Source organism: Oncorhynchus kisutch, linkage group LG2, assembly GCF_002021735.2.
Source record: "Oncorhynchus kisutch isolate 150728-3 linkage group LG2, Okis_V2, whole genome shotgun sequence".
NCBI lineage: Eukaryota > Metazoa > Chordata > Actinopteri > Salmoniformes > Salmonidae > Oncorhynchus > Oncorhynchus kisutch.
Window position 1 is genome coordinate 43,966,850 of NC_034175.2, and position 24,808 is coordinate 43,991,657.

At 41.6% G+C, this 24,808-nt stretch overlaps 2 protein-coding genes and 1 pseudogene across 7 annotated transcripts; 1 reads left to right on the forward strand and 2 right to left on the reverse strand.

The window, feature by feature from the left end:
• Window positions 1-4,798, reverse strand: LOC109866785 (corepressor interacting with RBPJ 1-like). 4 transcript variants are annotated; one of them, XR_004203889.1, is made up of 7 exons: window positions 4,585-4,773; window positions 3,850-3,923; window positions 3,529-3,581; window positions 2,953-3,032; window positions 2,175-2,281; window positions 1,698-1,783; window positions 1-1,563 (listed from the first exon to the last, which is right to left on the reverse strand). XR_004203889.1 is itself a non-coding variant. In XM_031795225.1 (3 exons), the coding sequence occupies exons 1-3, from the start codon at window positions 2,271-2,273 to the stop codon at window positions 1,470-1,472; spliced, it is 279 nt and encodes a 92-aa protein (XP_031651085.1). In that variant the 5' UTR covers window positions 2,274-2,921; the 3' UTR covers window positions 1-1,469. The 4 variants fall into 4 exon arrangements, 1 of the variants encoding a protein (XP_031651085.1); XR_004203887.1 differs by lacking the exon at window positions 2,953-3,032 and having other exon boundaries at window positions 4,585-4,798; XR_004203888.1 differs by having other exon boundaries at window positions 2,953-3,581; window positions 4,585-4,779.
• A 638-nt stretch (window positions 4,799-5,436) lies between these two features.
• Window positions 5,437-7,328, forward strand: LOC109904250 (secernin-3-like; annotated as a pseudogene).
• A 4,932-nt stretch (window positions 7,329-12,260) lies between these two features.
• Window positions 12,261-24,802, reverse strand: LOC109904259 (integral membrane protein GPR155). Of its 3 annotated transcripts, none has more exons than XM_031795226.1 (15): window positions 24,667-24,802; window positions 23,359-23,884; window positions 22,777-23,176; window positions 21,491-21,662; window positions 21,241-21,396; window positions 20,472-20,555; window positions 20,150-20,270; window positions 19,905-19,989; window positions 19,712-19,802; window positions 19,409-19,631; window positions 17,624-17,748; window positions 15,143-15,238; window positions 14,980-15,044; window positions 14,745-14,882; window positions 12,261-13,080 (listed from the first exon to the last, which is right to left on the reverse strand). In XM_031795226.1, the coding sequence occupies exons 2-15, from the start codon at window positions 23,783-23,785 to the stop codon at window positions 12,885-12,887; spliced, it is 2,379 nt and encodes a 792-aa protein (XP_031651086.1). In that variant the 5' UTR covers window positions 23,786-23,884; window positions 24,667-24,802; the 3' UTR covers window positions 12,261-12,884. The 3 variants fall into 3 exon arrangements, with proteins under 3 accessions (XP_031651086.1, XP_031651087.1, XP_031651088.1); XM_031795228.1 differs by having other exon boundaries at window positions 12,923-13,132; XM_031795227.1 differs by lacking the exon at window positions 24,667-24,802 and having other exon boundaries at window positions 23,359-24,652.
• Between the last annotated feature and the right edge of the window lie 6 nt (window positions 24,803-24,808).

Below are 24,808 nucleotides of genomic sequence, written 5' to 3' on the forward strand. Positions count from 1 at the left end.
TTCGAGTTGCAATAATATTTTTTATTAGAATTCTGAAGAGGGTTTTCTGGACTAAAGTGACAACCATCAATAATAGTGCATGCAAGACATGCATTTGTTCAATAATCTGACAAATGCAAAATATTTCTGTGGTTCAAGTTATTTTAGGTCTACTGCTGCCCTCTAGTGGATGAAAATAAGAACTATTTGAGGAGCAGGGGTGTAATCACTAGTCCTAACAGTAGCAAAATGGAACATTTTGAACAGTTTCTATTGGTCAAATTCAGGTAGGCCCCTCCCGGTTTCATTCAGTTTGCTTCTGCTCAACATTTTGCAACATAATCGGCATAATGAATACGCCCCTGCACTCATTTGACCGTAGCAGCCAACTAGCATGCAACACCAAAACATGGTGTTACTAAAACTTTGGTTTCTATGTGTTTGTTTAATAAGTGGGCCCACCAAGAAAACTGTACATATTAACAATAGCATCATAAAATCGTCAAAACGTGTCAAAAATGTTTACATCAGTAAAATAAAATGGTATCACTGGCCCACTTTGTAAGATTGTCTACTCTCACAGTTCAGTGCTTTCTCTCAGCTCTCCCTCCGGCTCTTTTCTCATTCTCCCTCCCTCTGCTTCTGCTCCTCCCTTTGCCCCCCCCCCCTCTCTCTCCCTCCCTCCATCTAGGATCCTACTCCTCCCTTTGCGTCTGCTTTATTCTTTGCTCCATCTCTGCTCCTACTTCTATCCATCTCTCTTCTACTGTTTGCCTCATCTCTACTGTGAACCTTGTCTTTATATCTCTCTCCTTCTGCTTTTGTTTGGGCCAGGCTGGGAGCTGCTGCTGGTTCTCTGCCTCTCCCTGCTGTCGTGTCTCATCTCTACTGTTTCTTTCTCCTCTCTGGTATCATCTTTGTGCTGTTTCTGTCTGGAGGTTGGGCCTGGTCTTACTCTAGACTCATCCATCACTCTCAGTGTTGTCATCACAACAGGAGTCCTTTCTCTTGCCTTTCTTCTTTCTCTTCAGACTCTTAGTCACTGCTGCTACTTTCACTGAAGCTGTCAGTCAGTCACAGCTGCTACTTTCACTGGAGCTGTCAGTCAGTCACTGCTTCTACTTTCACTGGAGCTGTCAGTCAGTCACAGCTGCTACTTTCACTGGAGCTGTCAGTCAGTCACAGCTGCTACTTTCACTGGAGCTGTCAGTCAGTCACTGCTGCTACTTTCACTGGAGCTGTCAGTCAGTCACTGCTTCTACTTTCACTGGAGCTGTCAGTCAGTCACAGCTGCTACTTTCACTGGAGCTGTCAGTCAGTCACTGCTGCTACTTTCACTGGAGCTGTCAGTCAGTCACTGCTTCTACTTTCACTGGAGCTGTCAGTCAGTCACAGCTGCTACTTTCACTGGAGCTGTCAGTCAGTCACAGCTGCTACTTTCACTGGAGCTGTCAGTCAGTCACTGCTGCTACTTTCACTGGAACTGTCAGTCAGTCACTGCTACTACTTTCACTGGAGCTGTCACTACTATCACGGTCCTTCTTCTGATTTCCATCACTTTTCTTTTGTAGACGACCAAGTTTCCTTTAAAATGAAAACAATTTGTCATATTAGTAGTTCATGTTATTTTTTTTTGCAAGAATCATCTTTTGTCTTATTTTACAATAAGCATATTATATTCAAAACAACTAAACGTATGAATGGTGGTGCTCTCCTACCTGAGGAGCTTCTCTTTCTTTTTAGTGGTCAACGACTTCAGGAATTCAACCTCAGGATCCTCCTCTTCTTCATTGACAGCGTACTCCTACAGCATAAAAACAATTCGTAATAAATCAAACAATGAACATTTTAAAAAGCATGCATCAAACGCTAACAAAGCATGAATAAAGACATCACAAATGGTTAGAAGTGAAGCAAGTAAGAGCAGAATAACCTCTGTTGATTTCTGTTTGAGGGGAGATTATTTGGGGGGGGGGGTTAAACTATATACTGCTACATCTGGTGTTGCAACACTCCTATAATTTTAGCAGTTAGTCTCATCACATCTGCCCAATTGACTAAACTTGCAGCGACTGGAAGAGCTCTGTGGTTTACTCTGATAATTGGCCATTTTGCAGCAATCACATTTAGACTGGGGATCTGCCATGGATATTGTTGTCTTTTTCTTCATGCGGGGAAGAAGAACAGAAGATTACCTGCGATGGATCACAAACAGTAGAATTTCTTCCAAGGACACATTTCTTCAGGGCAAACCCACTGTTTCGCATCTCTGCCATTAACTCGGAGGGGTGCATCGACGGACCTGTTAACACAAATCACAGCCTCAAAGTCCCATTGACGCCTGTCCACATCCGCCACTGCTTCCACAGTGGGGAATTCAGGGCCGGCTTTGTTAACAGAAAGGGACACCAAATCAACTCACTCATCTTCAGGCTGAGCAAATCATACAATATCATTCTCCCAAAGCAGTGGTTAGGGGAATCAGAATACACAATAAATGCATTTTTCTCCCAGCACAGGAGGGGCTCCATTATCGCCCTCCACCATCAACTCCATGCGCAGGACTCTCCCTCTGTAAACATTACTTTACTACTTCACTTCCTGATTGTAGGAGTCAGAACCAGCTCCACTCTGGAAGTTCTACAGGACACCAGGAGTGATGGCAACTACTGCTACAAGTATAGAGTTACCACAAATATCCAATGTAATACTGAATGCCCATTCTATTGGGACACATTATTATTGCAATTTGTCTGCAATAGCTGCATCATAAGTTCTTTGTTCAAATTATTTCAAAGTCAGTGCAAAAATAAAAAGGAGGATTTTATTGTTGAGAATGAAAATATGAAGAAAGAAAAATTGATAACATTTAGTTTTAAATAAACCATTAGCTACATCTGTGAACTATTATTTGGAATTACCAGTCAACTTTTTTCCTCTATTCATCCAGGTAGGTCAGATTGTTATTTGTACCTGCTTTCTCTGTGGGCGCAGCGCTGGCATTGATCCCAGACAGGCCAAAGAGAGGGTACACTGTCTGTATTCACATGGCCCTATTTGTGACACATGATGCAGTTCACATTGCGCACCGGAGAATCACAGGTCATTAGACTAGACTTAAATCCATTCATTACATCATTTATAACACCTTCCATACAACCCAATTGCGACGACGACAAGCAAAGCACATATACTACACCTGCCATAATGTAAATAAACACATCGTTATCCCGAGTTAGATATCATCCTTTGACTTTAGCACCACCAAGTGTCAAATGCCAACACATTTATTTTGTTAATAGGACAATATTTAGCCTAGCAATGAGGGTAATCACATGTAACAGTAGATTGTCATAAATAGGTATGTCATAAGTTAATTCAACACAAATGGGAAAACTGCACAATATTAATTTACGCAAAAGTTTACGAGCCATGACATCCTTGGCATACCTAAAAAGATGAAAGTATCCCCAAATGCAAAGGTAACCTCTAATAGTAGGCTTCAAGTCATCTGAATATTTATGTTGATCAACACAATTAGCTACTTACTTCCCTCGAAGGGACGTCTTTTGCCACTCAAACTTGTATTCTGATTCTCCTTCCTGTAAAATAATATCAAAATGTAACATTTTGAACAATAATAAGCTAACACATGCCTTTCAGTCTACAACATTTACCAAACTAGCGACGCTTGCTTTGAGAAACAAGTATGCATCTGTGAACAAGAGAGGGACTCTTATTAAACATTCCACCTCCTTGCTCTCCCCTTTGCAGTAGACTGCAGAGTGTGGGTGGAAGGAGTGCAGTCATATGGTTTGATATGTATTATTCAGTATGGTAAAGATGCAGAACCAAGATGGATGTAGTTACCTTTGTCTGCCCCAGGTGGAGCTTCATACATGAAGTTGAGACCATTCTTCACACGATCATCTCCCACCAACAGCCTAGGTTAACAGCACAAAAGCCAGCCAATGGCTTATATCTGTTATATGATACATTAAAGCTGTGATTTTACACAAGACAAAATATATGGTTGAAGCACGGGACATGCGGTCGCGTTCGGAGGAGGCAGTGTAGCAATCCTAGTTAATTATATTTAAGCAATAAGGCCCGAAGGGGTACCTGGACACAGCCCTTAGCCGTGGTATATTGGCCATATACCACAAACCCCAGAGGTGCCTTATTGCTATTATAAAACTGTTTACCAACATAATTAGAGCAGTAAAAGTAAGTGTTTTGTCATACCCGTGTTATACGGTCTGATATACCACGGTTGTCAACCAATCAGCATTCAGGGCTCAAACCACCCAGTTTATAATATACATTATTATACCCAACAAGTGGGTTAACCCAGTTTAAATGGCGCGATGCGTTGGGTGTTTGCCTTTTACTCCTGCGACCCGAGTTTGCCTCCGTTCGCTACAATATCTTTCAGTGGGGAAATAATGAGAGACGAATAAAAAGTCCTATGTAAAGGCACAAATGGAACAATGGAGATAAAATGTATCTGGAACATCTGCAACCAACTGTTAGCTAGCTAAACTAGCTACTATAGATTACTTACTATGAGGAAGGCTGGGCTAGAACAACTATTTAGCCACCCACCTTTTTATATATTTGACTTCGATGCAGGATGGAAAATCTTTATTGCACTTACAATTTGCAAATTACTTCCTAATGGCTGAAGAATAATTAGTTAGGGGATTAAAAGCGAAATGTTAGCTAGCTCGCGCTGACAAAAACAAAACAACGTGGTTAAAATCTTCTTCCGGATCAGCTCTGTGCGTGACCTCTGACGTACTACCAACAACACTGAAGCGTTCACAACATTCATTAATTGCGCACTTGTGAATTCTGGTAAATAACTAAATAAACTGAAAGTAAAAATGAACGAGGGGACATGTAAAAATTATATTGTCGTCAACAATTTGTGATCCGGTACTTGGCTGCAGCGACAGGTAACAAGCACCAAACTGAAATCAACAGATTATTTCGGATTGGAATCTGAGTTAAGCAATGTCCAGTGTATGGTCAAGTGTTTGTTTGTGTGGGGCAGAGAGTATGGGAAGAGAGTGCCGAGGACGAGGAGGCCCTTGGCATGGATTTTGTCAAGTGAATATCTGCCACCTGAGCTCCAAAAGTATTGGGATAGTGATTTTTGTTGTTGTTTTGGCTCTGTACTTCATCACTTTTTGGGTTTGAAATTATACAATGATAAAGGACAGACTGTCAGATTTAATTTGAGGATATTTTCTTAAATATCGGGTGAACCGTTTAGAAATTACAACACTTTTTGTGCATAGTCCCCCCATTTTAGGGGACCAAAAGTATTGGGGCAAATTGACTTACATGTGTATTAAAGTAGTCAAAAGTTTAGTATTTGGTCCCATATTCATAGCACCCAAAAACTACATCAAGCTTGTGACAACAAATTTGTTGGATGCATTTGCTGTTTGTTTTGGTTGTGTTTGTTTATTTTGTTCCCAAATAAAAGTAATGGTAAATAATGTATTGTCACTTTTATTTTAAAATAAAAATAGAATATGTTTCTGAACACCTCTACATTTATGTGGATTCTGCCATGATTACGAATAATCCTGAATGAATTGTGAATAATGATGAGTGAGAGCGTTACAGACGAATATCATACCCTCAGGACACGGTAACCTCTTTACCATTACAATATTTTTTTATTTCACCAGGTAAGTTCTCATTTACAACTGCGACCTGGCCAAGATAAAGCAAAGCAGTGCGACACAAACAACAACAGAGTTACACATGAAACAATAACAGGGGATGTTAGCATTTTTCTGGTGGGGGTATGTTATTTCTGCATCTGTAACTTTCTCACTCATCATCATTCACGATTCATTCAGGATGATCAGTAATCATGGTTACATCCACATGAATGTAGCAGTGTTTAGAAACATATTCCATTCTTATTTAGAATAAAAGCGACTTCAAAATGCCAATATACATTATTAACCATTCATTTCTATTGGGCACAAAATAATCTGAAACACAACCAAAAGAAACAGCAAATGCATCCAACAAATTAGTAGACACAAGCTTGATGTAGTTATTGCGTGCTATGAAATGAGACCAAATATGAACCTTTTGACTACTGTAATACATATTTAAGTGAATTTGTGAGTGTTGGAGTACAAAGCCGAAACAACAACAAAAATACTGTGCCGTGTATGTTCCTGTCTGTAGTTTGTCATTCTTCAACTAAGTATTGCTCTGGTATTTGAGATATTGCATGGAGGAAACCGCATGGAGGACCAGTCTGGCTTTGCCTACCACAATAGCTTCCTCATCTAAGGCAAGACTGAGGCCTGGATGATTGAGACGTCTGGGAAGTACTGGGCAGCAGAGAGAGTGGAAGGTTATTAGCTATCAGGGTTTGAGTTTGCTCAACTTGAAAACTTGCAGACTGAGCAATAAGAGTTTTTTTTGTTGACAATATGTTGTATCCTTTATATCTCCAATCAATACTCAATAACAACCAAGATAGACAAGGAACACCCTGGGAGTATGCCAAGAGCCCAGACTGGTGGGATGAGTTCAGTTTCAGAATTCAGTTTCACCGAGACGTACTCTTTCATGACTACAGCCAGAATAGATACCTCTGGCAGCCGTTACTGCGGAGTGCAGAACCTACTGGAGAGAAGCAAAGGTTAGTTGGTTAAATATGAAGATTATGTACGTCTTTAGGTTTCGTTGTTTGAGCCAAGCGTATAAGAATTGAGTTTTATGAGATAATTTGAAACAGCATTGAATCCATATAGCTTGCGAATTATTGACAATGAATATGAGTATTTAGGACATAACACTGCTGAGGCAATGATGGATATCCTAAGGGACAAGGAGAATGGCATCAACATGGAGGGGATTTTCATGGCAACAGGAAGCATGGTGTCTGTCGTACTAACAGACCCCAACCTGCCGGGGGTTGCACAGCATCACTGGAACTCCTGACCCTGAGAGGTACAGTATGGAGCTGGCCACCGCTCACACACCCTACCTAGCCATGTTATTGTACCATCTCAAGTTTATGCAAATGTATGTAAATTAAGGATCCTTTCTCACCCAACAGGTCGGTTTTCAAACCTTTTGTCTTTGTGAAAGACATTAAACAGTTGAAGCAGAATAGCTCTCTAGGTTATGGTCCTGATGACACTGTGAAGAAGATACCCTGCTTCCAGAGCAAGCCACATCGCAAACATCCACTGTTTGTCAAACATGATGTGGATATGTTGAAGCAACATCTCAAGACATCAGTCAGGAAGTTAAAGCTTGGTCACAAATGGGTCTTCCAAATGGACAATGACCCCAAAATGGCTTAAGGACAACAAAGTCAAGGTATTGGAGTGGCCATCAGAAAGCTCTGACCTCAATCCTATAGAAAATTTGTGGGCAGAACTGAAAAAGTGTGTGCGAGCAAGGAGGCCTACAAACCTGACTCCGTTACACCAGCTCTGTCAGGAGGAATGGGCCAAAATTCACCCAACTTATTGTGGGAAGCTTGTGGAAGGCTACCCAAAATGTTTGACCCAAATTAAACAATTTAAAGGCATTGCTACCAAATACTAATTGTGTGTATGTAAACTTCTGACCCACTGGGAATCTGATGAAAGAAATAAAAGCTGAAATAAATCACTACTATTATTCTGACATTTCATTCTTCATTATTTCATTCTTAAAATAACATGGTGATCCTAACTGACCTAAGACAGGGAATTTTTACTAGGATTAAATGTCAGGAATTGTGAAAAACTGAGTTCAATGTATTTGGCTAAGGTGTATGTAAACTTCCAACTTCAACTGTATGTCCAATATAAACTCTAATTTGCAACTGTTGGTAACGATTAAACCCTAGATCAGTGAGATGCAGGCAATAGTGGGCAAGGCTGTATTGAATGTGTCATTGTCACCTTGATTACTCACATTTTGTCTCGACCTATACACTTACGCTGTAAACTTTCATAAGCTAGGTTGTAGCAACCTTATGATGGGTATTGGGAAAATGTGTCATGTCGTAACCTAAACCAATCAATGTTACATTTAGCTGGGCGAATGGAATATGAATGAGTCATCCAATATGCTGTGATAGAAATAAGGCCATGATCATAAAAAAATAATTGTCATCTCTGGTTTACAGTAAAATTAAGATCGGTCTTTCATATCTAAAATGGCCAATGTTTGTTTCAAGACCAAATCCTGCATGTCCCACTATGCAAAATAATACACTTAGTATACGAAACAGTAGTGGAGGCAAGAGCTTGGCCTTGTTTTACCACTGAGCGATTTGTATAGGTTTATTTGAAGTAAAAAGACAGGACATCTTTTCATTGTCATATTGTCTTCAGGCATCCTGTTCCACCCTGTAAGGCCCTGCAGGGAGAGCCACACCCGCACTTTACCACAACATGTATCCATCAGTTCTGTTTTAACCCAGTATAAAAGGAATCGCATAAGCCAGAGGTGCAATACAGCAGTTTATTTGTTTAAAAAAAACAGTCTGGGAATCATAGAAGAACATGCAGCATTAGTTTGCTTCAAAGTGCATGATACCGTACATTCTCTTTTAGTCAAGTGACATGAAAAAAACATTCAAACATTCATAATGCCAAACAAGGTGAATACATGGCTCAATGACCTTATTAGCAACAGTAATAAGCACAATCCCATTAAGGAAAAAGTAACATGACTCCAAAATAACTCCAATAATAAAGAATATTGCATTTCATCTGGCACAGTCGGTATTGTACTCTTTCCACAAATCTAAAACCAAAACAAATGGGAATTATAGTTGTGTATTTAAAAAATATATATATTTTTTGCCACGAATCATTAAAATAAGTTAACAAGGCATCAGTAAACATGTTGTCCCCAATGAATGATGCAGAAAAAAAATGTTTTATATTGAATGGGCGGAGCTTATAAACTCAGCAAAAAAATAAACGTCCCTTTTTCAGGCCTGGTCTTTCAAAGATAATTCGTAAAAATCCAAATAACTTCACAGATGTTCATTGTAAAGGGTTTAAACACTGTTTCCCAATTGTTAATGGTTCAATGAACCATAAACAATTAATGAACATGCACCTGTGGAACGGTCATTAAGACACTAACAGCTTACAGACGGTAGGCAATTAAGGTCACAGTTATGAACACTTAGGACACTAAAAAGAGGTCTTTCTACTGACTCTGAAAAACACCAAAATAAAGCTGCCCAGGGTCCCTGCACATCTGCACGAACGTGCCTTAGGCATGCTGCAAGGAGGCATGAGGACTGCAGATGTGGACAGGGCAATAAATTGCAATGTCCGTACTGTGAGACACCTAAGACAGCGCTACAGGGAAACGGAACAGACAGCTGATCATCCTCGAGGTGGCAGACCCCGTGTAACAACACATGCACAGGATCGTTACAGTCGAACATCACACCTGCAAGACACGTACAGGATGGCAGCAACTACCCGAGTTACACCAGGAATGCACAATCGCTCCATCAGTGCTCAGACTGTCCGCAATAGGCTGAACTGAGGGCTTGTAGGCCTGTTGTAAGGCAGGTCCTCACCAGACATCGCCAGCAACAACGTCGCTGGACCAGACAGGACTGGCAAAAAGTGCTCTTCACTGACGAGTCAAGGTTTTGTCTCACCAGGGGTGATGGTCGGATTTGCGTTTATCATCGAAGGAATGAGCGTTACATCGAGGCCTGTACTCTGGAGTGGGATCGATTTGGAGGTGGAGGGTCTGTCATGGTCTGGGGCGGTGTGTCACAGCATCATGTTGTCATTGCAGGCAATCAATCCGATTGAGCACGTCTGGGACCTGTTGGATCAGAGGGTGAGGGCTATTCCCCCCCAGAAATGTCCTGGAACTTGCAGGTGCCTTGGTGGAAGAGTGGGGTAACATCTCACAGCAAGAACTGGCAAATCTTGTGCAGTCCATGAGGAGATGCACTGCAGTACTTAATGCAGCTGTTGGCCACACCAGATACTGACTGTTACTATAGATTTTAACCCCCCCTTTGTTCAGGGACACATTATTCCATTTCTGCTAGTCACATGTCTGTGGAACTTTTTCATTTTATGTCTCAGTTTTTGAATCTTGTTATGTTCATACAAATATTTACACGTTAAGTTTGCTGAAAATAAACGCAGTTGACAGTGAGAGGGCGTTTCTTTTTTTGCTGAGTTTAGGTCCTTATGGGAAACATGTTGCTAATGAGGGGCTGCATATACAACAGTGCCTTCAGAAAGTATTCAGACCCCTTGACTTTTTCCACATTTTGTTATGTTACAGCCTTATTCTAAAATTGATGAAATAGTTATTTCCACCTCAAATCAATCTACAGTCAATACCCCACGACAAAGAAAAAGCGGTTTAGACATTTTTGCTAACTTAATAAAAAATAAAAAACGTATGTAAATTATATTTAAGTATTTAGACCCTTTACTCAATACTTTGTTGAAGCACCTATGGCAGCGATGACAGCCTAAAGTATTTTTGGGTATGACACTACAAGCTTGGCACACCTGTATTTGGAGAGTTTCTCCCATTCTTCTCTGCAGATCCTCTCAAGCTCTTTCAGGTTGGATGGGGAGCGTTGCAGTACAGCTATTTTCAGTTCTCTCCAGAGATGTTCAATCTGGTTCAAGTTGGAGCTCTGGCTGGGCCACTCAAGGACATTCAGAGACTTGTCCCGAAGCCACTCCTGCATTGTCTTGGCTGTGTGCTTAGGGTCGTTGTCCTGTTGGAAGGTGAACCTTCACCCCAGTCTGTGGTCCTGGAGCAGGTTTACATCAAGGATCTCTTGTACTTTGCTCCGTTCATCTTTGCCTCAATCCTGACTAGTCTCCCAGTCCCTGCCGCTGAAAACATCCCCACAGCGTGATGCTGCCACCACCATGCTTCACTGTAGGGATGATGGCAGGTTTCTTCCAGATGTGACACTTGGCATTCAGGCTAAAGAGTTCAATCATGGTTTCATCAGACCAGAGAATCTTGTTTCTCATGGTCAGAGTCCTTTAGGTGCCTTTTGGCAAACTCCAAGCGGTCTGTCATGTGCCTTTTACTGAGGAGTGGCTTCCGCCTGGCCACTCTACCATAAAGGCCTGATAGCTGGAGTGCTGCAGAGACGGTTGTCCATCTGGAAGGTTCTCCCATCTCTACAGAGGAACTCTGGAGCTCTGTCAGGGTGACCATCGAGTTCTTGGTCACCTCCCTGACCAAGGCCCTTTTCCCCCAATCGCTCTGTTTGGCCGGACGGCCAGCTCTAGGAAGAGTCTTGGTGGTTCCAAACTTCTTCCATTTAAGAATGATGGAGGTGTTCTTAGGGCCCTTCAATGCTGCATACATTTTTTGGTACTCTTCCCCAGATCTGTGCCTCGACACAATCCTGCCTTGGAGCTCTATGGACAATTCCTTCAATCTCATGGCTTGGTTTTGGCTCTGACATGCACTGTCAACTGTGGGACCTTATATAGACAGGTGTGCATTTCCAAATCATGTCCAATCAATTGAATTTACCACAGGTGGACTCCGATCAATTTGTAGAAGCATCTCAAGGATGAACAATGGAAACAGGATGCATCTGAGCTCAATTTCGAGTCTGATAGCAGAGGGTCTAAATACTTATGTAAATAAGGTATTTATGTTTAATTTTAATACATAAAAATAAAAATAAAATTTGCTTAGTCATTATGGGGTACTGTGTGTAGATTGCTGAGGATTTTTATTTATTTAATTCATTTTAGAATAAGGCTGTAACTTAACAAAATGTTTGGGGAAAAAATCAAGGGGTCTGAATACTTTCTGAAGGCACTGCATGTACAAAATTATGGGACAGGAGATATGCTTGTTCAAAGTTCTCAGTTGATCACTACAGCGCCCCCTTTCGGCCAATTAGTCTATTTTTTTTTAAATGCCAGGTCTCTATGGCAAGATACATCATTCATCCAAGTTTCGTCAAAATCACCCAATGGTGTCCGAGATATCGCGTGACTAACAATGTACAAACGGACAGAGAGTTCAAACAATAAAATTCTGCATCCATAAAATTTGACACCATTCTGTCTACATTATTCAAATATATTAAAAATAGATCTAGCTGCCATATCTATTTTAAGTTATAAATTATGGCCAAATTAAGTGTATTTAGAATACACAGCAACATGCATTTAATTTTTTTATTTAACTAGACAAGTCAGTTAAGAACAAATTATTTACAATGACGGCCTACTTGTAAACCCCCTGGCCAAACCCGGACAACGCTGGGCCAATTGTGCGCCACCCTATGGGACTCCCGATCACAGCCGGTTATGATCGAACCCGGGTCTGTAGTGACGCCTCTAGCACTGTGATGCAGTGCATTGGAACTCTGCACCACTCGAGAGGCCCATTGCAGACTTGCATTTTCAATACCTGACAAATACCATTCTTGTCATCCAAACTAAATAAATAAAAATCTGAGCCTTATGGTATAGGACTGTCATCAAGGGGATACAAGCTGGTCTGTATAACTTGAGACGATTATGCAAGATATTTGACATCAGTAATTTGGGCTGATCATTATTACCTGCCTCTTTGACAACTGTTAAATCTCATTATGCATACAGTACCATACAAAACCCACACAAAAAAATAGGCAGTTTAAAAGAAAACTAACAAGTGCTCAATGCTTGTTATGATGCATATTTCAATGTGCAAAACAATAAAAGCATAAATCTTTTTTTTTTAAATCACAAAAAAAAACAAATCTGCAGACTCTTCAAGTCAACCAATACTGCTAGTGCTATGTAGGTAGCGACCTAGATTCAGGTCTGGTAGATAGCTGATCTCTTTTTCATCTTGTGCCTCTGGAAAACAGAGACTGGGCCTAACCAGGGCCCACCTTATGCTGTGAAGCAGTAGTGCAGGTTGTCATCTTTGAAGCCATACTCCTGGGTGATGTGCTGGAGCACCCCACCCTGCTGCAGCCGGATCCCATAGAGCAGCGCCTCTCCTCGGTCCTGTGACAGACCCACCTGCAACAGCCACTCTACCAGCTCACTGCCAAGAAAAGTGTCCGCCACTGTCCTCTCCCCACACCTGTGTGTCAGAGGAAGGATTCACCAACGGGCCAGTTAGGCACTCCCCACAGCTGACAGGTCCAAGAGGAATGAGAGAGAGAGAGAGCAGATAGAGTGCCTTCAGAAAGTATTCACACACCCTTTTTCACACTTTGTTGTATTAAAATGCAATTCAAATTGATTTGGTCATTTTCTGTCAAGATCGACACAAAATACTAAAATGTCAAAGTGGAATTTGTAAAACAAAACACTATCTTGATTAGATAAGTATTAAAACCCCTAGACAACCATTTGCATGTCTTGCCATTTATTTTCAAGCAAATTTAAGTAAAAACTAACTGCCACATTCACCGTCTTCTTGGTAAGTAACTCCAGCATAGATTTGGCCTTGTGTTTTGGGCTATTGTCCTGCTGAAAGCTGAATTCATGTCCCAGTGTCTGGTGGAAAGCAGACAAACAGTTTTTCCTCTAGGATTTTGCCTGTGCTTAGTGCCATTCAGTTTATTTTTTTATCCTGAAAAAAATCCAGAGTCCCTAATGATTACAAGCAAATCCATAACATGATGCAGCCACCACTATGCTTGAAAATATGGAGAATGGTACTAAGCAATCTGTTGTATTGCACTTTGTATTCAGGACAAAAAGTTAATTGCTTTGCCACATTTTTTGCAGTATTACTTTAGTTCCTTGTTGCAAACAGGATGCATGTTGTGGAATATTTTTTATTCTGTACAGGCTTCCTTCTTTTCACTCTGTCAATTAGGTTAATATTGTGGAGTAACTACAATGTTGTTAATCCATCCTCAGTTCTCCTGTCAAAGCCATTAAACTAGCTGTTTTAAAGTCAACATTGGCCTCATGGTAAAATTGCTTAGCGGTTTTCTTCCTCTCCGGCAACTGAGTTAGGAAGGACACCTGCATCTTTGTAGTTCACCATGCTCAAAGGGATATTCAATGTCTGCTTTAAAAATAAAAAATAACATTTACCAATAGGTGCCCTTCTTTGCAGGGCATTGGAAAACCTTCCTGGTCTTTGTGGTTGAACCTGTTTGAAATTCACTGCTCGACAGGGACCTTAATAAATGTATGTATGTATGTATGTATGTATGTATGTGTGGGGTACAGCGATGAGGTAGTCATTTAAAAATCATTTTAAACACTATTATTGCACACAGAGTTAGTCCATGCAACTTATGTAACTTGTTAAGCAGATGTTCACTGCTGAACTTATTTATTTATTCTAAAATTCCACCTTGACATTATGGGGTCTTGGTAGTAGGCCAGTGACAAAAAACAACAACACTCTCAATATAATCCATTTTACATTCAGGCTGTAACAAAACAAAATGTGGGAAAAGTAAAGGGGTGTGAATACTTTCTATAGGAACTGTAGCTAGGATGGCACACTGAAACAAACGCAAGAGAGAAGTGCTCAACACAACCCATGCACCAAAACTCATGCATAAAAATGTATTCATATTAGTGATGATCAATGGGTATAATGCAGTTGTTACACAAACTGTGTCAGACTGTCCAATCGTAAGCAACGTTGTGAATTACTGCATAATATGGGAGGTTTCATATATACTGTGAGCCGTTTTACAGCGGGTGCACAGTAAACGCAGAGGGTCTATTGAATCCCTGAGCAGAGCAGCCCTGTAAGTTGACTAATTGACCCCTCACCTCTTCTGCTGGACAATGTCCCGGACACACTGCTCTTTGTGGTATCTGATGAACTGAGTGCAGGTCATCATGATGTCATCAGATACAACCAGTTGAGGCTGCTCTTCTGGCTTCCTTCTATGCCACAGACAGGATATCCTGGGCACAGGTCCAAAAAAAAGTATTCTCAAGGCTTCTTATTAAATACACAGCTCACTACTCGATCATATGAAATGCATGTCAGTGAGTCTCTTACTTCTTTTTAAATGGCAGTATTATCAAATGTTTGTCCAGCCCAAAAAGCCCGAACGAGATGAAGCCCTGAGAACAGCAAAACACATATGTAAACACCACCACCATTGAGTAAATACGGTGGCTCCAAATCCCAATGTGTCTATGGAGACCTATATGTACGGTACCTGTCCATAGTTGACCACAGCACAGAAGAACTGCAGCTCTAAGTAAAGTCTCCCAGGAACTCGACTAAAGAGCCACCACAGACAGCTGGACAGGTTCTAGAACAGGGGAGAGAGATTGAAACAGGGATTGTCACACTTGCCCAAAATTTAAGGACAGGACGGACAGCCGTAAAAAAAAACTCAACATACAGGCTCTGTCGCACAAGGCCATTTCCATGTAAAAGGACCCATGAGCGCCAACATGTGAAGTTCATAGGAGCACCACAAATTTGGTGTCAAAATGAAAGCTAAGAGGATATTTTTGAGAAATGAAGGCATATACATTTTCCAATCATTCATCCTAAAATTAGGAATAAGCGAAGGCTTTGATTTCTGGTCAAACCTTAAAAAAGGTATTAGAAAAACATCAAACACACTGTTGAAGTTAACAGGAAAATTCACCCAAATTTACACATTGGTTTCCTTACCCTGTAAGCAGTCTATGGACAAGGTATGAAAGCAATCCATGCTTTGGTTAAGTTGCCCTGGGACTGTTTCCACGTGGCACTAATCACATACAAGTCATGGTACCAATATTACATTTTTCACACATTATGTCCAAATCACCCAAAAGTATCTAGAAATTATTGTGAAGCTTAACAAAGTCACTTATAGATGTTCTGAACATGTGCAAAAAAAATGCTAATATCGGTCCTATGACTTGAATGGATTTGTGCCACAAATGCTAAAACGTTAGAATGTGGAAACAGTGCCAGGGAAACTAAACCAATGCAGGGATTGATGTCATAGCTTGTCCATAGACTGCTTAGTGCGTACAGGGTAAGGAAACCAATATGTCATTTTGGAATTTGGGTGAACTATCCCTTTAAGACCCTTACCAACTAATATCAACATTTACATTTAATTTTGTGAAATATTGCCTAGTGTCTTCTCATTTTGCATAAAAAACAACATATCTTTAAGATATATTCAAATCTCTCTCATGAGGGAGGATAATGAAAATTCACTGAAGTAACAAGTAAAAGGTAAACCTACCAATTATAGTGTTTTTACTGATAACAATGTTAATTGTTAATGATTTATGGGATTTAAACATGTCATTCTGTTATGAAATCCAAAATAGAATGACCGGAAGAAGAAAAGAAAAAAAATCAGTAACAGTGTGACTGCAATTAAATTAGCTAAAATGGGAAATGATAGTAGTCACAAACCACAGTTGGGGCTCCTGTTACTGCCCTCCCTTCCACTGGCATACTGTTCAGCTGATAATTATGAAAACAGTCTGAACAACCCTTCCCTCTCTCCCACCCAGCCTTTCTCCTTTGCTACCTTTCTTTTCTTTCCAGTTAACCCTATCAGTCCCAAGAGGGGGGGGGGGGGGCTTTTCATTTATCTGCATTATATTTAGCCTCAAAATTAAGTATTTACCATTTCATTTTCAGGATAACAAGTAGAACACAAAACAATGATAAACAGTTGCATTCATGAGTTTTAAAGAAACACGTCAATAAAGGGCTCCCGAGTGGCGCAGCGGTCGAAGGCACTGCATCTCAGTGCTAGAGGTGTTACTACAGACCCTGGTTCGATTCCAGGCTGTATCACAACCGGCCGTGATTGGGAGTATCATATGGCGGAGCACAATTGGCCCAGCGCTGTCCAGGTTAGGCCGTCATTGTAAATAAGAATTTGTTAACCGACTTGCCTAGTTAAATAAAGGTTTAAAAAAAGTTAAATTAAAGGTCCGGCAAAGCAAAAACCTGATTAAAAAAATTAATTTATATGATTGCTCTTAAGTACAGAAATGGTTTGTTCAGTGGGAAATTAATATCAAACTAGTCAGTGACAACTGTGTGGAGATTGGAGTTTGTGACAGCAACTATGTGAGCTTATTACAGGATTACAGACACTGTCCTTGGATTTTCTATGATCTTCTAGAAGAACCCCATACCTTCTGACAACTCTTGAGTGTTATAGAGTAAAATATGTGCGTGAGAGCCTCAGCTTTTCATAGATAGCTTTTAATAAATTTGTATCTGAAACCATTCGGACTCTACATTTTTTTTTTTAAATCACAGATTAATGGATGAATCCAAATGGTACAACCAAGAAGTCTGTAGTTCAAACCCCCAATGTTTAAAAGGGGTTAGAAGTCCAAAGCGTGTCGGCATGGCAGTGGGACTCATTGGGTTAATGTCACCTCTCCCGGCTCTTACTGACACCCATCCACGAGGCCCCTCGCTTTCCATTTACTGTAACCAACGTCCTCAACCACTGAGCACAGACGGACACCGGATGTCCATGGACGTCAAAAAGTAGTTGACATTTTGTCAGTCCAAATCTAAACCAATCAAAGACCTCTGTTTCACAAAATTGGACGGCACATTACAGTAAAGAAAATTAATTAGAGGTCAGTAAATTACTGTACAATAGGGTTTAGTAACAGTCTCAGCGTCATTCTGTAATAGTGAGTCAGTCACTCACAGCTAGTAGGCTGACGATCAGTAGCAGGCATAAGAGCACATGGCGGGCCACCTGTCTGTCAGCCACCTGCTGCTCCTCCTGGGCCAGTAGACAGCCTGGCGACTCACAGCCAGTCTCACACGGACCTGAGGGAGGCCACAGAGCAGACACACTGTTAGTGACCCACAGGGTGATGACTGATACACTGCATTACAAAAGGTATGTGGACACCTGCTCGTCAAACATCTCATTCCAAGATCATGGAGTTGGTGCCCCCTTTGCTGCTGTAACAGCCTTCACTCTTCAGGGAAGGCTTTCCACTAGATGTTGGATTTAAAAAAAAATATATTTAACCTTTATTTAACTAGGCAAGTCAGTTAAGAACAAATTCTTATTTACAATGACAGCCTACCGGGTAACTGCCTTGTTCAGGGGCAGAACGACAGATTTGTACCTTGTCAGCTCGAGGATTCGATCCAGCAACCGTTCTTTCACTGGCCCAACGCTCTAACCACTAGGCTACCTGCCGCCCCACAAGCCGCTACATTGCTGCGGGGACTTGCTTCCATTCAGCCACAAGAGCATTAGTGAGGTCAGGCACTGCTGTTGGGCGATTAGGCCTGGCTCACAATCGTTGTTCCAATTCATCCCAAAGGTGTTTGATGGGGTTGAGGTCAGGGCTCTGTGCAGGCCAGTCAAGTTCTTCCACACCAATCACAACAAATCATTTCTGTATGGACCTCGCTTTGTGCACACGGGAGCATTGTCATACTGAAACAGGAAAGGGCCGTCCCCAAACTGTTGCCACAAAGTTGGAAGCACAGAATCGTCTAGAATGTCATTGTATGCAGTAGCGTTAAGATTTCCTATCACTGGAACTAAGGGTCCTTGCCCGAACCATGAATAACAGCCCCAGACCATTATTCCTCCACCAAACTTTCAAGCTGGCACGATTGTAGTGTTCGCCTGGCATCCGCAAACCCAGATTTGTCTGTCGGACTGCCAGATGGTGAAGCGTGATTAATCACTCCAGAGAAAGTACTTCCACTGATCCAGAGTCCAATGGTGGAGCGATTTACATCACTCCAGCCGACACTTGGCATTGCGCATGGTGATCGTAGACTTGTGTGCAGCAGCTTGGCCACGGAAACCCATCCCGACGAACAGTTCTTGTGCTGACGTTACTTCCAGAGGCAGTTTGGAACTCGGTAGTGAGTGTTGCAACCGAGGACAGACGATTTTTATGCGCCAAGCGCTTCAGCACTCGGCGGTCCCATTCTGTGAGCTTGTGTGGCCTACCACTTCGCCGCTGAGCCGTTGTTGCTCCTAGAAGTTTCCACTTCATAATAACAGCATTTACAGTTGACCGGAGCAGCTCTAGCAGGGCAGAAATTTGACTAACAGACTTGTTGGAAAGGTGGCATCCTATAACGATGCCACGTTGAAAGTCACCGAGCTCTTCAGTAAGACCATTCTACTGCCAATGTTTGTCTATAGAGATTGCATGGCTGTGTGCTCGATTTTATACACCTGTCAGCAACAGGTGTGGATGAAATAGCCAAATCTTCTAATTTGAAGGGGTGTCCACATACTGTTGTACTTTTGTATTTACAGTGCATTCGGGAAAATATTCAGACCCCTTCCTTTTTCCACATTTTGTTACGTTACAACCATACTCTAAAATTGATTAAATAAAAATGTTCCTCGTCAATCGACACACAATACCCCATAAGAAAAAATGTAATCCGTATCATATACTTAATTAACTAGTATTATATACATGACATAAATCCAGCTAACATATACCTATGTTGATGCTTCCAGTTCCGGCTGGCTCAAACATGTCACGGATATCTGAGATAGTTTGGGTATCTGGGCCAGTCGGGAGCCTCAGATCCTCAATAGTGCCTAGCATAGTCTCTCTCTCCAGGACATGGTACATTGAGTCCCACGTGCCTCGACGGAGGCCCACCAAAGAGCACCCGCCCAGCACTATGCTGAAGGCAAGCACAACAGAGGTGCAGATGATCTGCAGAAGACACAAAGAGAAGGTCAGGATGAGGTCATGTTCTATGAGAGGTGCCGTCTTCTTTCCCCAGTCGGTCTCACCTGCGGTCTTCCATAAAAGAAAGCCGAATCGATGGTGTCGGGCATCCTCTCCCCAGTTACGAGGAGCACTGCTGCCACAAGGGCTGGGACTCTGTTGACATCACATACGAACTGTGTTTGAGCAGCAGATTCAACAAAAAAGGTCCCTTGGTTTCCAATAATTCAATTATTCAGTGGAAAGCTCATGACTCACCCCCAGCCTGCAATCACCAGGAAGCCTGGCGCAACCTTCAGCTCACCACCTCTCTTCATCAACACAAGGGAAAGTGCTATCAGACCTAAAACAAAGAAACATGGACTATGGTGAGAATCATTGCTAAACACCGCACCATTCACATTTAAAAAAAAATCCATACCAACACAAAATCATACTATAAGAGAAAAGGGTGGTATTATAAAATGTTGACAGTTGTGTGTGTGTGTGTGTGACAGACATACCTGGCCATACATAAGTACTGTACAGTGAGCCGTACAACAGTGTGAATGTCAACACGTGTCCAATGAAGCGGTCTTGTCTCACGACAAAGTTCCACATGATCATGCTAACACAAGCTAGAATCTGGACGCACGGAGAGGCAAAACGTCAATAGACAGCAGCGCGCAATCCTAAAGCGACATTTAGACAGTGATATTGCTAATTCGGCTTGGTACTATGGACAATATGATATGTACAACATTATTCAATGGACATACTGATACAATATGCATATGGGATGGATGTTTTGTGAAAACTAACAGATATTCAAAAGGCAAGCCTTGCCTGTGCCAAGAACAGGTTGACGGTGAACATGTGAGGTAGTCTCTTAAATTTCTTACTCAGGAACATGACAGTAACTGTCCAAGCCTGTAACAAAGAGATAAGAGATCTCAGCATTAGATATGCTTGTCTACACATACCATACAGAAAAGGATAGCATACTTATGTAAACTGCAATGGCAATTTCATCATCTCAGGTCCCAATAAACACCACATGCATTCGAGAGCAGTAACATTCAGTGAAACTACATCACAGGTTATAAGAAAGGTCATATGACCAGTCTAGACTGTCAAAAAATGGGCAGCCTAGAGAGAACAAGAGAAAATAAACTGTCCTAAATGAAAAGCTGCTCTGTGTTTTACTAGCGCAGTGTTGCCTTGAAGTTAAACTGGGGCAACATTATAGGAGGAAGTAAGCCTCAAGTATCATATCATTGGCACCAGACAGAGACATCCTGCTGATGACTTTGAACTGCCTGGTTGCAAGTCATATCTCCACCGCTACTGTTCATAGACTGAATCAACGTAGCCTAGTCTAGACAGTATCATCTAACAATATCACCTGATAACTACTGTCCCCAAATAACACAATATGAATGAGATCATTTGAAAAGAAGCTTTAGTACAATCAACACCTGCTTGTAGGTTATAATTTCCTGAAGTCCGACCACCCTGCCTGAAATAAAATAACCAGCACAAAGCCAGTTGAAAAGTAAAGATTACAGTCAATGATAGTTCTTTGATAATGATGGGAGGCAGGGGGAAAACTCACCAGTGCAACTAAGCTGATGATGCTGACATTAAAGCTGACATTCTGCAGAGAATCCATCAATGGCTTAGGGTCCATCCATGGTATTGTCAGCAACCAAGCAGAAACATACATAATGGGAGCTGAGAGAAACGTGCTTATTACCATCCCTGAGGTAACCTGTTAGAAAACAATACACAAGAAAAATGTGACACTGTCCATGTCTTCATATAACATACACTTCTATCCATATAGGAGAGAGTAGATGACTTACAACTTGTAGCTCCATGTTATAGTGAGCAGCATAGATGGCCACACTGGGGGCACTAGGGAAGACTCCATAGAGGAAGGCATAGTTGGAGAGACTGGAGTGTTCGAGACTAGAGCTGGTGTTGTCAGCGTCCAGCAGCTCCACAGTCTCTCGACAGATCAACGGCATCACCAACCTCCGGAAGATCAAACACATTGTTAGGTTTCATTGTAATGTTGCGGTCGCAAAATGTTACAAGGTAAATGCCTGATTCATTCACAATGAATCATCAGGTAAGAAGGAAGAGACTATATTTTCAAGGGTCTAGCTCGTAGCCTGGTCCCAGATCCGTTTGTGCTTTAGCCTACTCCATTGTCATGGCCTTGAGGCTTACTTCCTCCTATAATGTTGCCTCAGTTTAACGTCTTCAAGGCATCACGATGCTAGTAAAACACATTCAGTGAAACTACATCACAGGTTATAAGAAAGGTCATATGACCAGTCTAGACTGTCAAAAAATGGGCAGCCTAGAGAGAACAAGAGAAAATAAACTGTCCTAAATGAAAAGCTGCTCTGTGTTTTACTAGCGCAGTGTTGCCTTGAAGTTAAACTGGGGCAACATTATAGGAGGAGACTATATTTTCAAGGGTCTAGCTCGTAGCCTGGTCCCAGATCCGTTTGTGCTTTAGCCTACTCCATTGTCATGGCCTTGAGGCTTACTTCCTCCTATAATGTTGCCTCAGTTTAACGTCTTCAAGGCATCACGATGCTAGTAAAACACAGAGAGCAGCTTTTCATTTAGGACGGTTTATTTTCTCTTGTTCTCTGTAGGCTGCCCATTTTGAGACAGTCTAGACAGCCCTCAGCCCTTTACCAAAACAGTGGTGGTGTTTCCGCTTTGTTATCGTTTGAAATGCAGATTCCCCCTTCAAGATTGCATGAGAATAAATAAAGGTTTCAAGGTCAAACATACTGAAACGTGGATGGGTGCCAGTATTCAAGAATGCTTGTATTACACAAAACAAAAATGGTAGTCATGTGTCAAGGTTGCCTGGTGTGTAGCAGACCAATACGAATCCACAGTTAGCTCTGAGTCAATAACAGTACACAGAACACATAACACTTAATTACAAGGAGATGTGGTCTCATGTCCTGACACTATGTCTACAGTGTGTTTTTAAGTGCAGTATGAATGTGTATGAACTGTAGGCTATTATGAATATTAAATAATAGAAGCCTACATGTGTAATAATCTAACTTAACATTCTTCAACTCAAAACAATCCATCATAAATCCCTGTAAACACTCACAGTTTTGCTGTGATGAGCAGGATAAGGGCTACAACCGTGGACCTGGTGAGCTTCCCCAACTGGCCCACCATGGAGAGGCCCAAGTAGAACAGAGCTGCTCCTCCAAAAGAGTTGGCCAGGCCGTCCACAAACTGCTCCATGAAAGCAGGGATCTTCTGATCCAGGATGAAGTGGAAGATAATGCCAATAACAACCATGAAGACCATGGGGTTCTTCAGAACCTGCAGGATGACCACACCCACTATCTGGAGTTTGCTCTGCTGCCGGTCTCTCTGATCCCTCCACTTCTGGATCTCACAGAAGGCAAACCCAATGGGGTTGAGAAGCATGAGGGACACTGGTGCTACCAGGTAAATGTACTGTAGATACTCTGGGTGTGTGTTCTTGTACAAGGCCTCAACTGTGAAGAAAGGTACAGTTCAGGAAGTTCCCTTTTAGGGAGGAGAGCAGAGTGAATCAAACTTTTTGTCACAAACCAACAAGATTTTAAAGTATGACATAAAGACATATTTCCTTTGTTCTGAGGTTCTGCCAGGAGACTATCAATTTTAAAAGGACTGAAACTGAACAGTTTTGACTCACCAATCGGGTATCCCAAAGCAAAGTCATTGCTTTGAGTAGCAAAGATGGAGAATAGGCCAGCTTTGCTGAAGCGAGTGTCAGGACTGGCAACCAGTAGTGTAATCACACACACAATGAAAAACACAGACACCTTGGCGATGAGAATACTCCACAAAAATGGCCAGATGACATTCCCAAAGTCCAAGAGTACCATGTTCTTAAAGAGCAATGCTGGGAGGGCAAACTTGGACACAAAGTTCCCCAATCCTTTGGCCTGTGTGGATGTGATGATGTTCGCTCGACCAGCAATATAGCCACACAAGATGATCCCAAAGCACTCCAGGAGTGCTGGGAAGAGCTTGTCAATGGACATGGTGGGAGGGGTGTCCGAGGGATCCAAGTCCCCATTTGAAAGGTTGAGGTTGTTACTGATGGCAGGGACATCCATTGTGGCACTGGTGGTTTAAATCCTCAGATATCAGCTCTCATGCCTGGCCACGCTGATGGGGTTGCTGGTGTCACTACCAGTTACTGAAAATCTAAAATACTTGGAGAACAGTCAAACTACAATTTCAATTTGGCGTCTCTAAAACTGCATCGTTGAAAAAGGGCTCGTAACTTAGTTAGCACTGTTGTATTCGGCACATGTGACAAACAACATTTTATTAGATTTCGATTTGAACCATTTATACATGGTAGTTACATAGGTGAACCTTTCAGCCCACTGAATGTCCCAACAGACTCACGAAGTTGAGTCCTGACGCCAAGGTATAACCACCATTTACCGGGGTTTCTAGATGTAACGTCAACCAACGTTAAGCATAAACTCGTAAACAGTCTATTACAGTAGCTACTTTGTAGCGATGTATCCTTCTCACAACGTAAAATGCTAGATACAACGTATCACTTACACATTTTTTAAAAATACATATCAACTGTTCTATAATACACGTTAGTGAAAACATGGATAAACATGCATGCACCCAGCAATCTGAGCGAATGTATGTATGGTAAAAAAATAAAATAAATGGCTAGCATCGCTATTAGCTTGATGAAAAATAGAGCTCTGTTCTTTAAAAAGACAACTAACGTAGCTAGCTACCAGTACCTACAGATATTCAAGGCATGGAGTTCGAGAGGGTTGGTTAACTAAATAACCTAACGTTAGCTAGCTAGCCAATTCACTTAACTCTAGCCAGTTAGTACGTGCTCTATTTATAAATAGGTGAAAACATGACACGCTAGTTTGCCAAATGCCAATATACGGGGTGCTATTTAGACCCGTTGACAAGTGACCGTAAAAAAAATAAAAAATACAAGACAACTTACCGGTATCTCTCTCTCTATGTCACAACTCCCCGCAATTTCCTTCTTGTTCTGACAGCAAACTACTTCACCAATCACATTAGACTACATGGGGGGACCCAGGGAGGGAAACGATTTAGCCGAATGTTGCACATGGGCCTATCAC

Coding starts and splice junctions, on each gene's coding strand:
- LOC109866785 (XM_031795225.1), bottom strand. CDS start 2,273: ATGCACCCCTCCGAGTTAATGGCAGAGATGCGAAACAGTGGGTTTGCC. Junction 1,784..2,174: donor CTGTTTGTGATCCATCGCAG/GTAATCTTCTGT, acceptor TTTATGCTGTAG/GAGTACGCTGTCAATGAAGA. Junction 1,564..1,697: donor AAGAAAGAGAAGCTCCTCAG/GTAGGAGAGCAC, acceptor TTCATTTTAAAG/GAAACTTGGTCGTCTACAAA.
- LOC109904259 (XM_031795226.1), bottom strand. CDS start 23,785: ATGGATGTCCCTGCCATCAGTAACAACCTCAACCTTTCAAATGGGGAC. Junction 20,556..21,240: donor TCATCAGCTTAGTTGCACTG/GTGAGTTTTCCC, acceptor TCTTTGTTACAG/GCTTGGACAGTTACTGTCAT. Junction 14,883..14,979: donor ATACTGCCATTTAAAAAGAA/GTAAGAGACTCA, acceptor ACCTGTGCCCAG/GATATCCTGTCTGTGGCATA.